Genomic DNA, 20,633 nt, shown 5'->3' on the forward strand with positions numbered 1-20,633 from the left:
GTTTTCATCGCCCCTACCACCTGGGACATAATGGAGGAATTACAATGGGAACAACTTCAAGAACAAGCTCCTGTTAACTGCCCACATAATAAGCAATATGTGCATTAATATGTTACAAAATTATAAGATTTAAAGACATCCTGTTTCCTTATTAACCATCATTAGCCTATACGCTTTTAATTAAAATAATAATAAATAAATAAATAAAATCACTAAAGTACCATATCTACAAAATGTTTATGATTTGCTTATGAACGCCCTAAATAAAGAGTGCTGAATATGAATTAAGAAAGCCAAGGAAGCATAAAAAGTAAGACCAATGTCTTGCATAATGCACATCTTTTGCAAATAGATAAAGTTTGGCTAGAATAAAGATAGATTTCAATACCTGCATCCTGGTCCTAAGAAAGTTCCTGCTCCTTTTTGGTCCTGGAACAACATTGTTGACAACCAGTCGGGTGTGAGGGTTGTTAAAGATGTTATGATGGTTTTAGAGACTTAATTGCCTTCTAGGATTAGGTTATAATTAATGACCAATACATGCTGACATGGGAACACAAAAACAGGACGGTCCCTAAGAAATGTTATAGAAAAAAAATTAAATAAAGAATAACAGACAAAGCAAGCAGCTTGTCCTTGAAAAAAGTTTAACTTTCCCCACAACCTGCTTGTTTTAGAAAGGTTCCACCTGAACCAAACAAATCACACAGACCATAGTGAAATGGTTTTAATTTCAAATAAGATAAAGAATTAATCAATATTCCTTAAGACCTCTAGTCTAGACACCACCACACCTGCCTCAAACCAGACATTCCTGTTTAATACAGTTACAGATGGGTTAAACTGTCATGGATACTACACTAAATGAACAAAACAAAGCCATAAATTCAACAGTCATGCAGGAAAGAGGAGCTTTTGACAAGGACACAGCCAGGGAATTTCTGTGGGGCAAGTTTTGAAAAAAAAAAAAAAAAAAGATGGGTATTTTTGTTTAGTAAGTTTGCCCTCATTCAAAAACAAACTCCCTTCCTTGCCTCTATAAAGAAAACACCCTGATTAGTTTTTACAAATGGCCATATAAAGAAGTGCTATGTTTAATCCACCAGTGTGTGTTATTAATTTTTAATAATGCAATTGCTACTTTTTGTTAAATGTTACATTTGACAGGACATGACAAAACTCATTTAATAGACAAAAGTTACATACATTCAGATTTTGTTCATTTAACTTGTATAAAAGCCATCTGGACAACTATTTGTACAGCATTGCTTTTTAATGTCAACACCACTGAAAACTGTTATAAAGTCACAATAAATAAGGCAGATCCTAAATGATAACCCTTATAGTGAATATGTGACAGCATGTGGGAGAATGAGGCCTATTTCGTTATTATTCATCCTTGCTATTTTAAGGTCATGTACAGTACATTTTGAGTGGTCTAACATGTTTTTGAAACAGAACGGGAAGCCCATGAAAAGAACCATGTGCCTAAAGGTCATGTATGAGTGTTCATATGTATATATTACACACACAGGTGCTGGCACCTTGACACCTTGCACAAGGAGGGCAATACACAAAAGGTCCTTGCAAAAGAGGTTGGCTGTTTACAGAGATCTGTGTCCAAGCACATTAATAGAGAGGCAAAGGGAAGGAAAGATGTGGTAGAAAAAAAGTGTACAAGCAATAGGGATAACCGCACCCTGGAGAGGATTGTGAAACAAAACCAATTAAAAAACGTGGGGGAGATTCACAAAGAGTGGACTACAGCTAGAGTCAGTACTTCAAGAACCACTACACACAGACATGTGCAAGACATGGATTTCAGCGGTCACATTCCTTGTGTCAAGCCACTCCTGAACAACAGACAGCGTCAGAAACGTCTCAAGACAAAAAGTACTGGACTGCTGCTGCCTGGTCCAAAGTTATGTTCTCTGATGAAAGTCAATTTTGCATTTCCTTTGGAAATCAGGGTCCCAGAGTCTGGAGAAAAAGAGGATAGCCACACAATCCATGTTGCTTGAGGTCCAGTGTAAAGTTTCCAGTCAGTTATAGTTTGCAGTGCCATGTCATCTGCTAGTGTTGGTCCAGTGTTTTCTGATGTCCAATGTCAATGTAGCCGTATACCAGGACGTTTTAGAGCACTTCATTCTTCCTGCTGCTGACCAACTTTATGGAGATGCAGATTTCATTTTCCAGCAGGACTCGGCACCTGCACACAGTGCCAAAAGAAACCAGTACCTGGTTTAAGGACCATGGTATCCCTGTTCTTAATTGGCCAGCAAACTCACCTGACCTTAACCACGTAGAAAATCTATAAGGGTATGGTAAAGAGGAAGAAGCGATATGCCAGACCCAAGAATGCAGAAGAGCTGAAAGCCACTATCAGAGCAATCTGGACTCTCATAACACCTGAGCAGTGCCACAGACTGATCGACCTCATGCCACGCCTCATTGCTGCAGTAATTCAGACAAAAGGAGCCCCAACTAAGTATTGAGTGCTGTACATGCTCATACTTTTCATTTTCATACTTTTCAGTTGGCCAAGACTTCTAAAAATCCTTTCTTTGTATTGGTCTTAAGTAATATTCTAATTTTCTGAACTTGGGATTTTTGTTAGTTGTCAGCCGTAATCATCAAAACTAAAAGAAATAAATATTTGAAATACATCATGTAATAAATGAATATAATATACAAGTTTCACTTTTTCAAACGGAATTAGTGAAGTAAACTTTTTGATAACCAGCACCTGTATATACACACACACACACACACACGAGACAAAATTATTAAAACGCAACACTTGTTTTTGTCCCCATTTTTCATGAGATTAACTCAAAGATCTAAGACTTCTATGTGCACAAAAGGCCTATTTCTTGGCCTAAAACCAAGAAAAGTACCTGTGACCCAAACATGATCAAATATTGAAATGTATTATCCTTACATACACAACCGTACAAAGTTGTATATGAAGCAACAAAATAGAGTAAACCATTCACATTGTTTGACTAGATGTAATTTACACACGCCATACCATCGAAACAGTCACTCTTTCTGTATAACCTGTTGTTTAGGATGTAAAAATGTCCTTGCTTATAAAAAGACACTAGAGTAGAAACTGCTAGATAAACGTGATTGTTACCACAATTTAAACCACCATTAACAAGCTGACCACAAACTATTTATGCAGCTAAAAAAGTTAAATAAAATTCTGTGGACAAAAGCACTTAAGAAACCTTAAACAATAAAATGCCTAAAGAGACCTGGCCAACAACAGGCATCCATTATATCAGGGCTTGGGACAATGAACGAACAAGTGGAGAAATCCATACCTGATGTAGAACAAATTTGGAATCTTCTAAAGCACAAAATCAACATTCTATTTTATTTCTTTAATTCCGTTTATTGACGTTGGGAAAAAAACATCTCAGAGTTACAAGTGAACACAGAAACATACAGAGGTATTCATTATGGTTGAAAGATTTTGTAAGGCAGATTTTGACCTGCTAAAATCACTGACAAATGACTAGAAAATGAAAGTCCTTTGAGTATAACAAAACAAGTGTGGTGTTATCGTTTGTAAAATTGCTTATGCTGCACAGGAAACATTTAAGAGTGGGTTGTATCAGGCTTAGCCTTTGTGTTGGTTCAAAATCTCTTCCAGTTTAGCCTGGTTGGACCCAGAGAACTCATCCAGCTACAACAGAAAAAAAACAGCAGATTAAATCATCCTAACAATAATGGGAAGTAAATTCAAACTCTGCATATTTACAGAGAAATATCTTGAACTTTGTACTAATGTGACTATTATTTGTTCAATTTCTCGACTCATTTAATAATTTTTATGGCCTTAAATCTGATAAAACAAAATTTAAGACTCAAGGCTTTTTAAGGACCTGTGGAAATATGTGACTTATTAATTCAACTAGAGGAAAGACAACAGAACAAACCTTCTTCCCGTTCTTGTAGAAGTGGAATGTTGGCATACATTTTATCTCACAAGACTGGGCTACATCCTGCAAAACACAGAACACCACTTTAATATTCCTCAGGAAGCTTTCCTGCCCTTATCCAACTTCTTTTATTTAGTAACTGCAGGGCACACTCAGAAAAAGCATCAACATCAGACTTTTGGTTTCGATTGGGATGGAACCAGATCATATTTTATGTTATTCTACTACCCTCTAGTGGTTTATATCATGAGCCAACACAGCATATTAAAAACACATTCCTCTTACCAAAAAAAAATTTTTTTTAAATCCATTTAAATGGATTTAGGCCTAACCTATGGTTGAAGGGTAATGAACAATAAGGTTCATAAAAAAGCCAAAGCTTTTCCTCCCATTCCATTGATTGATTTGAATTATGGTGAAATAATGATTGAATTCCTTCTGGCTACCACAGTTTCAGTCTAAAAAGTTTCACACTGGACCACTATGACAAATGAGAAACCTAGAAAATGTGAAAAGCATGAGATAACCTTATAGTACGAGTCATATTATAATTTTTTTTAAATTTTAATATATATATATATATATATATACACACACACACACACACACTCACCTGTGCATCATCCACGTCCACTTTAAGGAAGACCACATTAGCATAGGAAGGATTTTCAGACAGGCCCTGAAGTAAGGAATTACAAAGAGAAATTGAGTCAAATAAGTCAGTCCAACGACTCAAATATAGTGACTTTAAGTTGGTTCCTTACTTTGTAAAATGGAGCGATGCTCTGACAAGGCCCGCACCACGTAGCTGTAAAATCAACCACTACAAGCTTACCACCTGCCTCAGCAAGAGCCTTGTCAAAGCCATCCTGTGAACACAAGTCAATGATCAATGTTTGCGGTGTCATCATTGCAATATGCCATTCTTTAAAATCAGACTGCGTTGCTGTGGGCACTTGATCTTTCATCACAAAAGATACTTTGAAGAAATGTTGCTAAGCAAACATTTCCGTAGTAGAAAAAAAACAATGGAAGTCAATGGCTACCATCAACTGTTTGGGAGCAACATGTCTTCAAAGTACCTTCTTTTGTGTTGAGCAAAATAAAGATTCATACAGGTTTGGAACTTCTTGGCTGGGGACAACTATTCCTTTAAATGAATGGAGTAAAATGATGGTTTGATTTATCTTATACCTTGACTATTTCATTTGCTATCATTAACTAGGTTAAAACACACCACATCGGTAGACCACTTAGGCCAATACTTTTGTAAGAATTACTACATGTATCTGTATAAGACGGAATCAAATTATTTAATGTGACTACATTAAAACAGACAGTAAGAGAATAAATTTACCGACATTTAATGGCGTCCTTGTAGTAATTATTTGCCTCATTTAATGCGGCAAATGATCAACTGCTGCTGTGCAAAAAAAAAAAAAAAAAAAAAAAAAAAAAAAAAAAAAAGACCTCGAGGAGTCAAACCCACGTGACGATGGCGCGCTTGGTCTCATCAGGCCGCGATCACCTTACTGTCTATGGCGATCACCGAAATAAATTGTAAATGCTACAAGAGCGTGTTAGCTAGGTTAAAGGAAGAATGAGAACTTATTTTTTTCAAACGTAGGTTTTGACCACACTCAGTCACCGTAAGATGAGGGTTACGTAACGAAGCGGCATGCAGCTGCAGCAGAACTAACGTTATGTCATTTGATTTCACGCGCGTTGGATCATTATTTTACAACATAAATGTTGCAGTGCGAATAACATCACATGAAAGCTGAATTTCATAGGGGGAAACTATGCATTTTAGCTTTCGGGTGCCGTAGAGGCTAGGTAACGTTACGTTAGACATTAGCAGATAGGCTAACTAACCTTATATTATTTACACCCACAATCTGAACGGACTTATTATTGAAGTTTATTGCTTAACGTTACTGATACTTTGTGAATTCTCACAGACAGCTGTTGAATTTTCAACAAACATAAAAGAAATCGATTTTATGGGCAATTACAGGCTCTCGTGCCGTTAGTCAGCGAAACGTGTCCTCAAGTCGTACCGCGCGATTTTGCTAATTTAGTTAAAATATATTTATCTTTTATAAAATTGATGTGTCCATTGAATCCGAGCAGCGCTCTTACCTGATCTTCAATGATGATGATCATTTTATCGCTTTACTGCTGTCCCGAGCTCGAAGAACAAACCTTCCTGACGTCTCGCCCAGAAGTGAGCCTTCTCTGTCTGCTGCTCCGCCTGACTCAAGCGTGTAGTTTATAAAGCTTCGGTTCATTCAGAAAGCCCTGCCCAGAAACGCCTGGCGGACAACAGGCCACAAACGGCCTCAGTGTTTGGGTCTTTGTAGTGTGGGAGTAGCACTGGACATTCTTGCTGCAATAGGTTTCTGTAGGGTTTTTTCCAGGAAAATGTCTCGAGTGTTTTACAGAAGTTGTTCAATTTCAAGTAAATCCAACATTTCAAGTAAATTGTCAACATCTGACAACTTCTCAAGAGGTTAAAAGCATCTAACAAAAGAGTCAAACCTGGTATTTATATGGATAAACAGCTTTGCATTATTATAGTTTAAGCTGCACTTTGTTATTTGCATTGTTTTTCCCAACCCCTTTTAAATTTGCATAAACCACACTGTGATTTACAATTTAAGAATTCACTTGTGTTAACCTTACAGTGACTGTACATTTATATTAAAACACATTTTAGTAGCCAGCAATTGGTATTTTCTAGTATTGCAATTTAACTCGTCCTGAACTGATAATTGGAGTAGTTTCTTATTATCACAATGTAGATTTATATATTTGGAAATAGCTGTGGAAAAAATAAACATTTGCATAGAATACTCATGTTAAAATAATAAATATTTAATTGACTGCCGGTAATGATTGATATCTACTAAAAACAATAAGTAAATGATCAATAAATCAATAATTAAATTAAATTTATTACATAGGTTAATTTTCATGTCTAGTTCCATGCACTGTTCCTTTTTTCTGCTCTTTTGGACCGCTTTCCATTTCAACTCAGCCTGTTCTGTGATGTCTCATTCCATCCCATTCAATCATGTTAATCATTTTCTTTGAACACTGATGAAAATACATGAGATGATGGTGATGTGTGTTGTTATGGGATCTGGAATAATTAGGCCTGGCTCTTTGAAGTCTCTGAGTACGATGTTGCCACAGAAACCAATCACGGCCTCTGTCCTTCTCTTTCTGTTGCATCCTTCATCCTTCATCCAGGCTAGTAGCTATTCAGAGATTCCAGGTGTTTGTCTCCATCATTTGGAAAGAAAGCCTTCCATTTACAACTGCTTTCAGGTCATATGAAGGCGGTCGTATAGCAAAGCATTAAAAGTTTGTCTGATATATGAACATAATATTAGTTTAATATTATGATGAGATCTAATCCTAATCTGTGGAACATAGAATAGATTAAACATCCAGTTTATTGCTGTTTACACATTACACTGAAATGATGCTAAAGATTTTGGAATGGTATTACAACAAAATGTTCTTACCAATTAAATATTAAACTAACTGAATTGTTTTACAAACACCTGGATGAATGAAAACCTTTACAGATGTATTTTCATAATTGCCATAAAAAAAATTATAATGTATAATTATGTAGTTAGAAAAAAAAAACAGCAGACATTTTGTGGACTGACAAAACATGCTGAAAACACACACTCCCGATATTCAATTTAAAAGCCAACACAGTTTTACAGAAAGACTATAATTAGCATTTTCTGTTGGGTAACCTTGATGAAAGCCTCTCCTATCTAATCAGTTTGCAGCTCTAAAGAGTGTTCATTGTGAAGTGGGCCTGTCTTGCTTTGTTTACCGTTTCCTAGGTGTTTTGGATCTCCGCTCTAGATGTAACCAATGAATCAGAAAAAAAAAGACAAAGAAATAGACTGTACATATGAAAAACAGTCCTAATATAGGAGACAAACTAACCTGGAGGCAAAAGAGTGACAACAGATCACTCCCTAACATAAGAGTAAAGACTTGTTTCATTAGCTCAACTGAGGTTATAATAGTAGTAATAATAATACTTCTACCTTAAACTACTTTTGCTAAAACAGTACCACTACTACTTGGAATCAGACTGAAATCATAATAATATATATCATATATCATAACAATACATATAAAGGTCTCCCACTCAAACTGAACTGGTTAAATAATTGGACCCACTATAAAATGTCATGCTTTTTTCTTTTTCTTTTTTTTAAATAGTAGTTTAGACATGACAGATGGGAACATGATGCCACCTAGTGGTCAAGTAGTCCTATGATCAATAAATATATTTATATGGGCAGATATCGCCACAAAATACAGTTAAAAGGGCGAATATTTGCAGTTTCAATTGTATAGGCCATTTCTATTTCACTACCTAAAATGTGCTTGAGGTAGTACAATCTAAATTAAAATACTTATTGTATTTATAGGTTATACCACTATTTTATCAAGTATTTTAGATATAGTATCATTTTTAAATAGCAGTGCGATACATGATTAATGTGAAGTGTTTTTTTTTTTCCCCAAAGCTTTTGTTTTTAATTTGGTGATACGATTTAAAAAGAAAGAAGGGGAGAGAAGGAAAAATAAGAGTCTTCAGTGTTGTAAAATATTTTAACTATATCCAACTGTGTTATCTGACTTTATTCATGATCCCTTAAGAATTATATAATGAATTAATAAATGCATGTAATGTCATCTGCTGTCCATTTTTTAAAAGTTATTTAACAATATATTGATGATCTGTTTATGACATGCAGGTTATTTATGTTTATGTTGCTAACAATTCAGACACATATTTATTAGGGACATTTAAAAACATTCAAGTATAACACTTAACATTTGGAAATTTTTAATTTTTTTTATTTATTTTGTGTTACTGCTGTAGGAACATTAATTTAATACGTTAGCACATTGCAAAATGTTCGTCCAGATTTTTCATAGAAACCAACAACAAAATATGAGTAATAAAGCCCAAGAAAACTGCCAGTGCCCAGCATTTCAATGCCCTAGCTTGATATTTACTTCTAAATATGACTGATTTCTGCCCGTCTTCCTAATAATACACTGAAATCTGCTTATGGCGAAGGATATTCTAAAGTAGATTTGTCACACGAAAGAGCCTGCTCTTGATAAGCCTGTTACGAGGAAACAGTGAGCAGCACAAATGTGTTTTCAAACATCCTTGTTTTAGTGCATAAAACAAAAATAATTAAAAGAAATACAGTATTTTTCACATAGTTATAAAATTAATAGATGTGTTGTTTAAATATCTATATTTATTTGTTCTGGATACAGCATCCATTCAATTCCTTATGAATGAAATTAAGATATATCAAGTTTACATATAGGTAAACACAGATGCAGGCCTCAAAAACATGTCAGTTAATGTAAAATGCATTCTGCACTCATGAATGTCATTAAGCTTTGGATGGTTACACATGCTGTATATGGGGTACAGCATGTGTTGTTGGTTATGTGGTCCTGTTGTTGCAGATGCATGAACTGGATTAAGGCTTGGCTGTTGTCTTGCCTGGTTCCCTCCAGCCACCGAAAGCTTTCTCCAGGTAGAGGGCAGTGGCCAAAGAGAGACGGTCCTGTAATTTACCTGTCACAATCTGTACACCCAGGGGCAAACCCTCCTCACTCAGCCCTAATGGACACTGGGTCACTGGCAAACCTAGGATATTAAAGATACCTGCAGAGAACAAAACCGCTTAGAGCCCAAGATCCCCAGGAACATGGTCCATAATAAGTAGATTATCAGTAGATCACAACCAACAACACTTACCAGTGTAACAGAAGTTGAAGGGTGTGAAAATTGGGTGGTGGTGTTTGGGAGCAATCTGGGGATGAGAGGGGTACAGCAGCACTCCATCTGTGCCCAGCAACTCTTCCAGCTCCTGCTGCAGTTTCTCCTTCTGCTGTAAAATGAATGGAGACGGATGGGAACTCTGGAGCAGCTCAACTAGAGCAAGACCTGAGAAAGAGAGACAGAAAGGAACACTATTGTCACAGGCATTCATCTTCACATACATAACTTGCAAAAAATGCTCATCACAAGAAGACACTGGCAGCAATGATTTGCATCTCATGCTAATAAAGATTAATCAGATCTGTAAGGAAGGATGGTTCAAATTCACAGTTGAAAGGGTACAAGCTCATTTGCTCTGTCACACACCTATTGCTGCTATGGTATGAGAAGAAAACCCCAGTAGCCACTTGAACAGCTCCCAGACAGGCCAAACCTTCTTCCCGCCTTCACTCATTAGCTCTGCAAAGGTGGTGGGAGGCTGAGACAAAACAATCTCATATAAATATGCTGACAACTAGAACATTATTGATGTTATACATCGTAGGAAAGTATGTATATTAAAAAGAATAACAGACGATCTGCTATTAAACTAAAACAAACTTATTTATAACTAATTGAATATTATATATATATATATATATATATATATATATATATATATATATATATATATATATATATATATATGTAGTTGAAATCAATCTGCATATATAATAGAAATCAGTCATGATCCTCTTTGGTATATCTTTTAAAAGCATCCTTTTAAATTAAATTAAATTAAATTAAATTAAATTAAATTAAATTAAATTAAATTAAATTAAATTAAATTAAATTAAATTAAATTAAATTAAATTAAATTAAATTAAATTAAATTAAATTAAATTAAATTAAATTAAATTAAATTAAATTAAATTAAAAGCATCCTGAGTAAAATAGCTCCATGTTTAACAAAGCACATAGAAAATAACCAGTGCTGCCAAGTCCGCTTATTATTAGCAAATTTGGGTTTGTTATCCTGTAAAGTCGCTTACAAATATTGGTAGTTGTGGGTCGTGTTTTTTGGGGCTTGTTTCTAAAGTGTAGTTGCTTATTTGGGGTTGTTCCCAGCTCCCTAATAAGTTATCAAGCAGATATTTTTCTATATGTTATTTAAACGTTGTTCTAGTCTGTTCTCTCTGTCCCTCCCTTTCCCCCATACACACAGGAGACAGCAGAGTTTTTTTCCCACCCACATCCTGCTTCTTATTGGCTCTAACCCAGATGGCAACAAGTACTAGCCAATCAGAGGCAGATCAGGGCAATCTGTTTTTTTTTCTGGTTAGGAAAACTTTGTCAGTGAGTGACTTAAACTTTAAATAAATGCGCGCGAGTAGCGACTGATGTCGTCTGACTGGACTGTAGGAGAGTTTTTATTATGCAATGATAAATAAAGAATTTATGAATTCAGGATGATATTTATTTGTGTGTGCAAATTTTAATTATTAGATGTTTACTGTGTATATAATGTGCTCTGTACATCAGTCTATATTTGATATCCCATCAGTTTTCTAATGTTAAATAATGTTAAAAGGGGGTTTAACTCCCTCTTGTGGTCATTGTCCTGAAGCTCAGGGGGGGAGAAAAATAAATAAACTGTACTGCGTGTGCAGTTTTGTAAAACTGTGCACAGTTTACCAATCTGTCCACATGGGTGTAAATTGAAAATCTTTACCCACAGTTTAAAATCCGTCCCCACGAATAGTAAAACCGTGCACACAGTTTATTTATTTTTCTCTTCCCAGAACCTAGGGGGGTTCCGTAGAAAAAGTCGCTTGTTTTGGGCTTGTTTTCACAGCCTTGGTTGCTTATTTGTCTCGCGAGATCTGGCAACACTGAAAAGAACCGAACCAGAAGCGACAAGACAAGTACAGAATACAGTTATTCAGACAAGTTATTTTCAATAACCCCCATTATTTACACAACAGAAAACCATTAAACCCCATCCTTAACAGGATGTAAATAAAGAGCTAAAGTCGGTGAGAGGTTAAAAGTTATCTTACATTCATTTTAATGAACTAATTTGTCATCCTTTAAAACTGACTTCCATTTTTAAAAATGTTGAGTTTACTATTTTATTAAGTATATCTGTATATTTATTCTTCAGTAGATTTATTGATGAGGATATAAAAATTATAATGGCAAAAAGCACACCTTTCCATCCTTGCCGGGTGAGGCCATCATAGTTCCCCAGATCTGAAAGGAGTATTTGAGCTGAGGGATAAACAGCTCTTGGACCTTCACCCCAAGGTCTGCTTCTAAACGTCTGACCACCTAAAAAAAACCAAGAGCCCATTTAATGTAAAATCATGTAAAGCTGATCCACAAACACCCACTTACCATTTTCTCACAAACACCCACTTACCATTTTCTGTGCCTTAAGCAACTGTGTGTCAACTGGAGAGACCAAATGAGAGCCTCCATTGTGGGGAACAGAGAAGAACCTCAGCTTTTTCAAATCTACTTCAGCAGAGAGACGCAGTCTACCAGAAGAGAAAGACCGACAGAAAGACAAGTGATGATTTAGGATGCATTTCTAACAGTGGTTGACCAAATTTAAAATAAACAATTGGAAAGACTGAAATGAAAGCTACCCTATTCATATGTTTTGTTTAATTTAATTTTTATATATAAAAAATAATTAGAAATACTTTTTTTTAAATGAAATTAATACTTTTCTTTTCAGTGAAGAGGAAACATTCTAAACATTCTAGTTGTATTCTAATCTTTCTCTCAAGACATGTTTTTCTTTTTCTTTTTTGCAAAGTGAGTGAGTCAAAAATGGCAGTTGGCACATAATTAAAACAACTACAATGTTATCATAGTTGATAAATATTGCACACCTCTACTCTCAACAGGGATACTAATGACTAACTAAACACTTCTAAAAGACCACAAAAACACTTTTAATCTAATGGACCATAAACTTTTGAATGGTAGTGTAGATTGCATTTAAGTAAAGCTGATATTTGCTTACAATGTTGTTGTGATCATATCATATCTATGTAAATAGCGTTGTATATTACTTATTTGCATTAGGTCCTCCCATGATGCTTAGCATGGGAATCAGGTCTTCAGCATAGCGGCACATAGGTCCTGTACACAGAAATCCCTTTTGCAGTCCAGAGGCGGGAGGATACTGACCATCATTGCTTACGATACCTGTATGTACAGCCAAAACATGTAGTTTGTGTTTGTCATAGTCTTAATCAACATTACTACAATACGGTTTTGGTTAGTGTTTTGTCATCTGTTATTCACATTACATTTTCATGTTACAATTTGTTCACAAATGGGAAAAAGCCACTCAGATCGCACAGTAAATTTCCTTAAAGATCATTAATACACACTGAAACTAACATTGCCATGCCATTTTCAACAAGAAAAATGGTAAAAACTTTAGAAACTCTTAATATAAATTTCAACAATTCCAATTTATGTACATTTTTCCCCATTGTATTGTCACAGGAAAATCTAATTTATTCCTCAAACACAACAGATCCATTATTGAAACTCAGTGAAAGTTTGATCATGGCACATTTGGTAACACAAACACACACACTGTCTATATGACACTCTAATGTAAGCAGAATATCGCTGCGGAGAGATCGCTAGACTTATATAATTTTTTAAAATTTTTATTAAATGTTAACAAGAACAGATTATAGTTTACAAACAAGAGTACATAAAACTACACATGTCAGGGGTAATAATAAAAAAAGGAGAGAAAAAAAAGGCATTTTACATTAAATTGTATCTATTAAACAACTTTATAGATTTTATTGCTTTCGATATTGTCTCTAAATATATTTTATATCTATTTTAATTCTTTTTTTCTTTCCATTTGACAAGGTTAACAAGCATAACAGTCTTTCTTTGTAAGTAAATACTGAGTTCTTTCCAAAATATTTGGGTCTTGGGACACGTGTTTGGGACTGTGCAACTCTTGGGATAAGTGATTAATAGTCTCTGGAAATTTGACAAAAAACACAAATATCTTCCATTTTCACTTTGAAACGCTGTGCCACAAGTGACTTAACTGGGTAAACCCGATGAAAAATTTCATATGAAACTTCTTTCACTTTGTTTGTGATGCAATATTTATGAGATGTCATCCAAATTTTACTCCAATCAAGACATTTTTTAAATAGAGAATTCCATCGAGAAGTAACAGCAAGTATACTTTTAGATGGAAGAAGGGAGCGTAAGAAAATATTATTACATCCATAACTTGTGAAATCCTTGCCCTGCTACATAATACAAGAAGTAAATTCTTCAATTATTTGTAAAGAATAATTCTTACTACCTTCTAATAGCCTCAAACTTTCCTTGGGAATTGACTGTAAAACCAAACAGTATTGGATAGGATCGACTAAAAAGTTATGAATATGACAGTCCTGGAGCAACTGAAACGCAGATTCCAATCACCAGATGCTTGATATCGTCATCCGTTTTCTCGGGAACACCATGCAACCTCAAGTTCCATCTCCATATTTCTGCTCATGTGATTTAGTAATTTCTTCAACTGCTCTCATTTCATCTTTTAAGTCCTTAACTTCATCCAGCGCAAAGTCAATTGACTTTTTTCAGGGTTCCAATGCTGAGCATATTTTCTCGAATCAGATTCTCCAGTTGCCCCGAGCTCTCATTATTTTTTTGTTGGACAAGAGAGTTATGATATTCTCTTGTATTTCAAGGAGCGGCGGTTCGTCTTTCACTTTTTTTGGCGCAAGGTTTTTCTGGCGTGTCATCCATATCTGCCTTACGCTAAAGATCTCTCTCAAAAGTGTACAAATTATCTGTCATCTCAATGTCATTATTTGTTCCTTCATCTTGACCTTTTTGTGTCTCTACAGATTACGATATTTTAGAGGCAACTTCTCTTTTCGTTTAATGGCACCACCAGAGCTGTTGATAGTACTCGGTTTCATTTTGTGAGAGGAAATCAATATACAACCGAGGGGGAACTATTTCAGAGCCCATTGTCTAGTTAACAATCCAATATAAAATACAAGTAGTCCATAAAGTATAAAAAATAATTTCTCCCTTTACAAATATTTGGAAAAAAACACCCCTAAGACATCCGCACTTAAAAGAGACCATCCACCCCGGCCGCCATCTTGCCGCGCCACCTCTCCATTCATATTTTCATATTATCATCAGCACTTGTTTTGCCATAAGCACAGGGTTGCCAGATTGCACAAATTAAATAAAACACCAGGGAAGAAAGTGTATCCAGGAGAAAAGCTCTGTTTTGGGGTTTAAAGCTCTTCACATCTGGCAACTATAAGCATGAATGCTAGTGAAGAGAGACTTGTTAGCAATGCAAGATAACGCAAATGCCAAATGAAAAACACGTTTCAGGATAAATAACGAGTCAGTCAATATTGTCACGATTATTTTTATTTAATCTAAAAAGGTGGATATCGTTATTGAGATTAAAATACTATTAATTGTGCAGCCCTACAATGGACAAACACCAGCAGACGTCACAGCTCTCCAAATAATCACAGAAGGATGTGGTCATCCCTTTTCCTACCACTCTTTCTCCTTCCAGTCAACTTTCTATTAATATATTTTGATACAGCACTCTGTCCTTTCAGCAATGACCTTCTGTGGCTTACCCTCCTTGTGGAAGGTTTCAATGATCATCTTCTGGACAACTGTCAAGTCAGTAGTCTTTCTCATAATTGTGGTTGCATGTTCTAAACTAGCCCAAGAGGTACCCAGTATTTATACTCAAAATTAATCAAACTAATCAAGCTCAAAATTGAATATTACTTTTTTTTTGAGATACTGAATTTTTAATTTTCCTAAGCTTTAAGTCATAAACATCAAAATTAAAACAAAAAAACTCTTGATATATTTCAGTTTGTATGCAATGAATCTAGAATATAAGAAAGTTGATATTAAATTTTTTTAGATGCATCTGTATATAGAAGCCAAGCCCTCCATCTGTGTCACTATTATTATACTACTTACCAACACATGCACACAACTACACCCGTTCTTCTTACCTGTTGATGGCTTGTGTCCGAAGATTCCATTAAAAAAGCAGGGAATACGGATACTACCCCCAATATCCGATCCAACTCCAATGACAGAGGCACCAGCACCCAATATACTGCCTTCACCTCCTACAATTGAGATTAATAACTACAGTTAATTTTTGCTAATGTTGCTCTGGAAGTCATCTTGGACTTATACTGGGATATTTTTCAGCTAAAGATGATGTCATAAAAATGCAGTGCACTATTCACAGTAAGCCATTTTATATTTATTCTGTGAGCGAAAGTATGGCTGCTGATGTGATCTCAACATGGCAGCCCCATGAGGCGACCCGCTTAATGGTTATAAAGCTGTTAAAGCATAAAGCTTTTATTAAACTACTAATAAAGGGTTTCTGCAGGTTTTAGGAAGGTCAGTTGTAGACCTTTAACAGACCAAGTACAGACATTTTAAGGACCAAACTGAAGAAATCACAATACATCAATATGTTCTCAAATTGTAATATTGTAGATCTCCATTACCAGTCTATTCATTTTACATCACACTGCAAAAAAACATTTTCTTAATCATTATTTGTGCCTTGTTTTACACTGCAAATGTCTAAAGATTTATAAATCAAGATACACTTACTTGAGAAGAAAAAAAGACATAAGAATTCTTGTTTTCTTAGAAGTTTATGATTTACACAAAAACAAATAACTGCCTCTAGGCTCAAAAAACTAACAAAAAAAAAACATCAACTTAATTCAAAGGGAAATCATTTTCATACATTATTAAAAGATATGTTTGTTTTAGCATACAAAACTCAGATAACTTTCAGAAAACAAGACTTCAAATATTTTCATTTTGCTTCTCAAGCAAACATCTTGGTTTATACATGTAACCATGGTTTCCCAAGAGGGAACAAGATGCTGTGTTGTCTAGCCGACAATTGGGGACTGACGCCAGCAGGACCTCTGTTTAAAGCACATGTTAAACAGCTCCAATCCTATTGGCCCACGTAGGCTGTGAAGTCACAGGCAGGTGCCCAGAAGTATAAGAGGGCACCTGCAGAACACATCACCAACTTAGTCGCCTGAATTAGACGTCAAACAGATAGGCTGAAGGCATGGCGAGGAGACACAGCATCTCGTTCCCTCTCGGGGAACCATGGTTATATGTGTAACCTGAGACGTTCCCCTTCTATGGAACTCGTGTTGTGTCCTCTATTGGACACTTGGGGAATTAAATGCCAACTATGCTATGGATACCGTTGCACATGCCTGTCAATCTGTTGAGAGAACACCTAGGAAGTGACAGACATACACCAAACCTTTTCTCAGAAAGAAACCAAGCCACTGACACCCCGGGGCACTCACATAGCTTGGCAGAAATGGAGAACCCAGTTTCAAATGAAGGAGGGTGGACAACACTGCTAACCTCAGACAGCTATGTTATGTGAGCAACACCTTAGCCTGATAATACAAGGACCACAGATACTAGTGGCTACTTAGAAACCTTAGCATGGGGGATAGCACAGTCTAACACAACCTAACTAATAAAAAGGAGGGACATCTTAACCAGCCTAACTGCAAACACAACTGTTGGCCATCTAATTGAAACCTTAACACAAGGGACACCGTTCAAAAGCATGAGAAATAGGGAAACTGCCTGCTCTAAAAATGACCTAAGGAAAACTTATAAACCCTAGAAAAAGGGGAGGAAGCCCAGCCTGCTGTCCGAGATATTAGGCAAGAAGCTAACATAACTTTGGAAGAAACAGCTATGTTTTAAAAAGCAATGAGTCATCAACTTGAAACAGACCCCTCCTAAAGAGACAACAAAAGTTGGTGACTGGTTCTGCAGGTGCCCTCTGATATTTCCGGGTGCCTGCATGTGACATCACGGGCTACGTGGGCCAGTAGGATTGGAGTGGTTTAACACGTGCTTCAAAAATCGGTCCTGCTGGCGGCAGTCCCCAAGTGTCCGCTAGAGGACGCAGCCCAAGTTCCCTTGAAGGGCATAATACACTGATTTAGGGCTGTTTAAATATTTGTATTGAAAAACAAGACAAAAATACTGGTGGATTTGATTTTTTTGCACTGCATGCAACCTATAATGTAATGACTTTTGCAATGAATGCAATTAATTTAAGAATTTCTTCTCCGATTTAAGACCTAGGTATTCATTTGTGGAAGATCAAATTAAGAATTTTTTACACATTTTAAAGACCCGCAGAAACCCTGTAACATGACTGGATTCTTTATCTTGTGCAAGTGTGCATCAGTTTATACATATTTTCTTTTTCAATTTCTCTTTCTCTTCTCTTTTCTCTTTCTCTTTTCAACAAATTCAATTTCTATTTAAAAAAAATAGTTTTTTTTAACTATTCATGTCTTTATGGGCAAAAAGTAATTAATGATGCACATTTTCATATTTTCATATTTGATGTGTTTTTAAATTTATTTTTTTTAAATTTCATTTAAGTTAAAATTACAGAAAGCAACTTGTAATATGCACAACTCCTACAAGGTTTACAATGATGAAAGTGTCCGGATTTGTAAATGTGTGTAAGAATTACCCGAACTGCCGCCTGCAATTCTCTCAAAGTCATAGGGGTTGTTAGTGATGCCATAGAGGTGGTTGTGGGACTCTAGCCACATACAGAGCTCACTGCAGTTAGTTACGCCAAGTGGAATCGCTCCTGCCCTCTTCAACAGAGCAACAGATGGGGCATCTACTCCTGAAACCAGATCCCGTCTGGTCAACAGCCCTGTCGAGTTAGGCATGCCTGTTAAAGCGAAAACAAAGAGTGTCATCCTACAGAAATGTATCATTTTTTTTTAAAAGAGAGGTTTGGAAAAATGACATACCTTGCAGGGCAAAGGCCTCTTTAACAGTGATGGGTACTCCAAGCAGAGGTAGCCTGTCCTCCAACACCTCCTCTCCTCCTGTCTCTTCCTCTATCAGTTTGTCTACCTGTGCAGCTTCCTGAAGTGCTGCAGAAAACCTAAAGAAATGAGAACGTGTTTTCAGAATCTGAATGAAATATAGTTTGGTTTTACCTTTGAACCCACTTACCTGTCTTTGACCATGGCATTGATAAGTGGGTTCACTTCCTGAATGCGGTCAATGTAGGCCTGGACCACTTCAACACTTGTTACCTAGAGACAAATTGGAACTGTTTAGGCTGCATAATGCAGTAAAACATAAAAAATGGATGTGGGTACTTAACTGAAAGACAAACATTGTAAGATGCAGATTGAAAACCTAGGTCAGGCCTACTGTGAACATGAGTCATGGATCTAAATGCCTAGAAAAATGTACACACTGCACTATGTTATATTTGTCTGTTCTCAAAAGAAAGGGGGAGCAGATATACATGATTCTTCATTTAGAGACATTTTTGATTATTTTAAAACTTTAAATTCTAAAATATGCTTCATCAAAGCTAAAAGATTTATCACATGATGCCCTGAAAAAGAAAATAGATATATTATTATGCATTTGATATTATTACAGTGTAGCTTCAGTGTCACTTAAAAAAGTTATATAAAATCATTTTATTTTTAAAGGTTACTACTATATAAAACTTTTATATTATATTAAATATAATATAATTTAAATATATATTACTATATATTTTATATATTTTAAACTACTATATGTTATATATCTAAAATTTAAGGCGAGGACAATTGTTTTGGTTTTGGTTTTGTTTTTGTTTGTTTTTTTGTTTTGTTTTTTGCTATTGATTTTGTTTTGTTGTACAGGCAAATGAGGGAACTGAAAATAAATCAATGATTTATAGGACGAAATAAAATAGTCTGGATGATTGATACGCATACTGTACCTATAGGAGGCTTTAAGGATGCCCTAAACAATGTAGCTATTGATTTCATAACTTCTGCTGACCTTTGAACAGCCTTGGTAACTCGTGAATTCCTCTTAACTAGTGCGTCAAGGCAAATAGACGTCCTACTCTGATTACTTACATTAAAAAAAGACCTGCGATCAGAAGACAAACTATTTTTTTATAAACTATGCCACAAAACTGAAACTGTATTGAAACTACAACTCCCAGAATTCATTAAAATACACACTGTCCGATCTCTTCCTCATAATGAGTGTGAAATAAGATCTTTCCCGTAGCGTCACTCAAAGAGTAACTAACATGTCATTACGGTTATGCTGTCATTATATTTATCAGGCCACAAAGCCTACGCAGTTTTTATTGACATCTTACTGCTTTCCGACGAATCTTTCTGGCAAGCTGCATCGCTGAGAGCAGCAGAAGTGGGTTAGTGATGGGTGGGAGTCGCGAAACTCCATGCCTCTGCTGGGGTGCAAATAATTTAAAAACGGCGAATAACATCCAAACCACAGCTCGAAGCAATCGGCCCAAAAACCGTTCGAACCTGGTCAAAGCCATCGTCAGTGAGCGGCCAGCAATGAATGACACTAGCACTCTAGCATAGAACGCAGCTTAGTTTAACCGGAATGAGCTCTCTACTGCCCTCTGCTGAGCGTGAGCGGTGTTACTGAATCCATCCTTGCAGTTACGAAGTCATACCTCATTCAGATTTTTGAACAAATTCCACTGGGTCTTTATACATATTACAAGGCCGTAACCATGTCTTGAACATTGGATTGGATTGAGTGCATTTAAAATGTGATACAGACTAGTAACATGTGTATGCTGTGACATGACGCAGATGTTATATTTGCAGTACAAATAGAAAATTCATTGTTTAGTTTCGAGCATGAGGAGTGAAATGTTATATAAATATATATAAAAAAAGGAT

The 20,633-nt window shown here is 35.8% G+C and overlaps 2 protein-coding genes across 2 annotated transcripts; both read right to left on the reverse strand.

Annotated features, from left to right (window-relative positions):
• Positions 1–3,363: 3,363 nt before the first annotated feature.
• txna (thioredoxin a) lies at positions 3,364–6,250 on the reverse strand. Its single transcript, XM_026249900.1, has 5 exons — positions 6,093–6,250; positions 4,715–4,819; positions 4,564–4,629; positions 3,948–4,013; positions 3,364–3,694 (listed from the first exon to the last, which is right to left on the reverse strand). Exons 1-5 carry the CDS (start codon positions 6,114–6,116, stop codon positions 3,629–3,631), a joined length of 327 nt encoding a protein of 108 aa, XP_026105685.1. The 5' UTR covers positions 6,117–6,250; the 3' UTR covers positions 3,364–3,628.
• A 2,603-nt stretch (positions 6,251–8,853) lies between these two features.
• Positions 8,854–20,333, reverse strand: faah2a (fatty acid amide hydrolase 2a). The gene is made up of 11 exons (XM_026249985.1): positions 20,075–20,333; positions 18,910–18,992; positions 18,702–18,838; positions 18,410–18,619; positions 15,858–15,977; positions 12,867–13,002; positions 12,206–12,323; positions 11,995–12,114; positions 10,171–10,282; positions 9,781–9,969; positions 8,854–9,687 (listed from the first exon to the last, which is right to left on the reverse strand). Exons 1-11 carry the CDS (start codon positions 20,258–20,260, stop codon positions 9,500–9,502), a joined length of 1,599 nt encoding a protein of 532 aa, XP_026105770.1. The 5' UTR covers positions 20,261–20,333; the 3' UTR covers positions 8,854–9,499.
• Between the last annotated feature and the right edge of the window lie 300 nt (positions 20,334–20,633).

The sequence above is a fragment of the Carassius auratus genome, chromosome 1, assembly GCF_003368295.1.
Source record: "Carassius auratus strain Wakin chromosome 1, ASM336829v1, whole genome shotgun sequence".
NCBI classification, from domain to species: domain Eukaryota; kingdom Metazoa; phylum Chordata; class Actinopteri; order Cypriniformes; family Cyprinidae; genus Carassius; species Carassius auratus.

What these genes read in the sequence shown, in the direction of transcription:
- txna (XM_026249900.1), bottom strand. Translation starts at nt 6,116, where the DNA reads ATGATCATCATCATTGAAGATCAG. An exon ending in TCATCATCATTGAAGATCAG is followed by an intron (nt 4,820 to 6,092) that starts GTAAGAGCGCTG and finishes TTGTGTTCACAG; the next exon opens with GATGGCTTTGACAAGGCTCT. An exon ending in TCTACAAGAACGGGAAGAAG is followed by an intron (nt 3,695 to 3,947) that starts GTTTGTTCTGTT and finishes TTTCTGTTGTAG; the next exon opens with CTGGATGAGTTCTCTGGGTC.
- faah2a (XM_026249985.1), bottom strand. Translation starts at nt 20,260, where the DNA reads ATGGCTTTGACCAGGTTCGAACGGTTTTTGGGCCGATTGCTTCGAGCT. An exon ending in GAAAGATTCGTCGGAAAGCA is followed by an intron (nt 18,993 to 20,074) that starts GTAAGATGTCAA and finishes ATTTGTCTCTAG; the next exon opens with GTAACAAGTGTTGAAGTGGT. An exon ending in GGAGGACCTAATGCAAATAA is followed by an intron (nt 12,324 to 12,866) that starts GTAATATACAAC and finishes CTCTTCTGGTAG; the next exon opens with ACTGCGTCTCTCTGCTGAAG.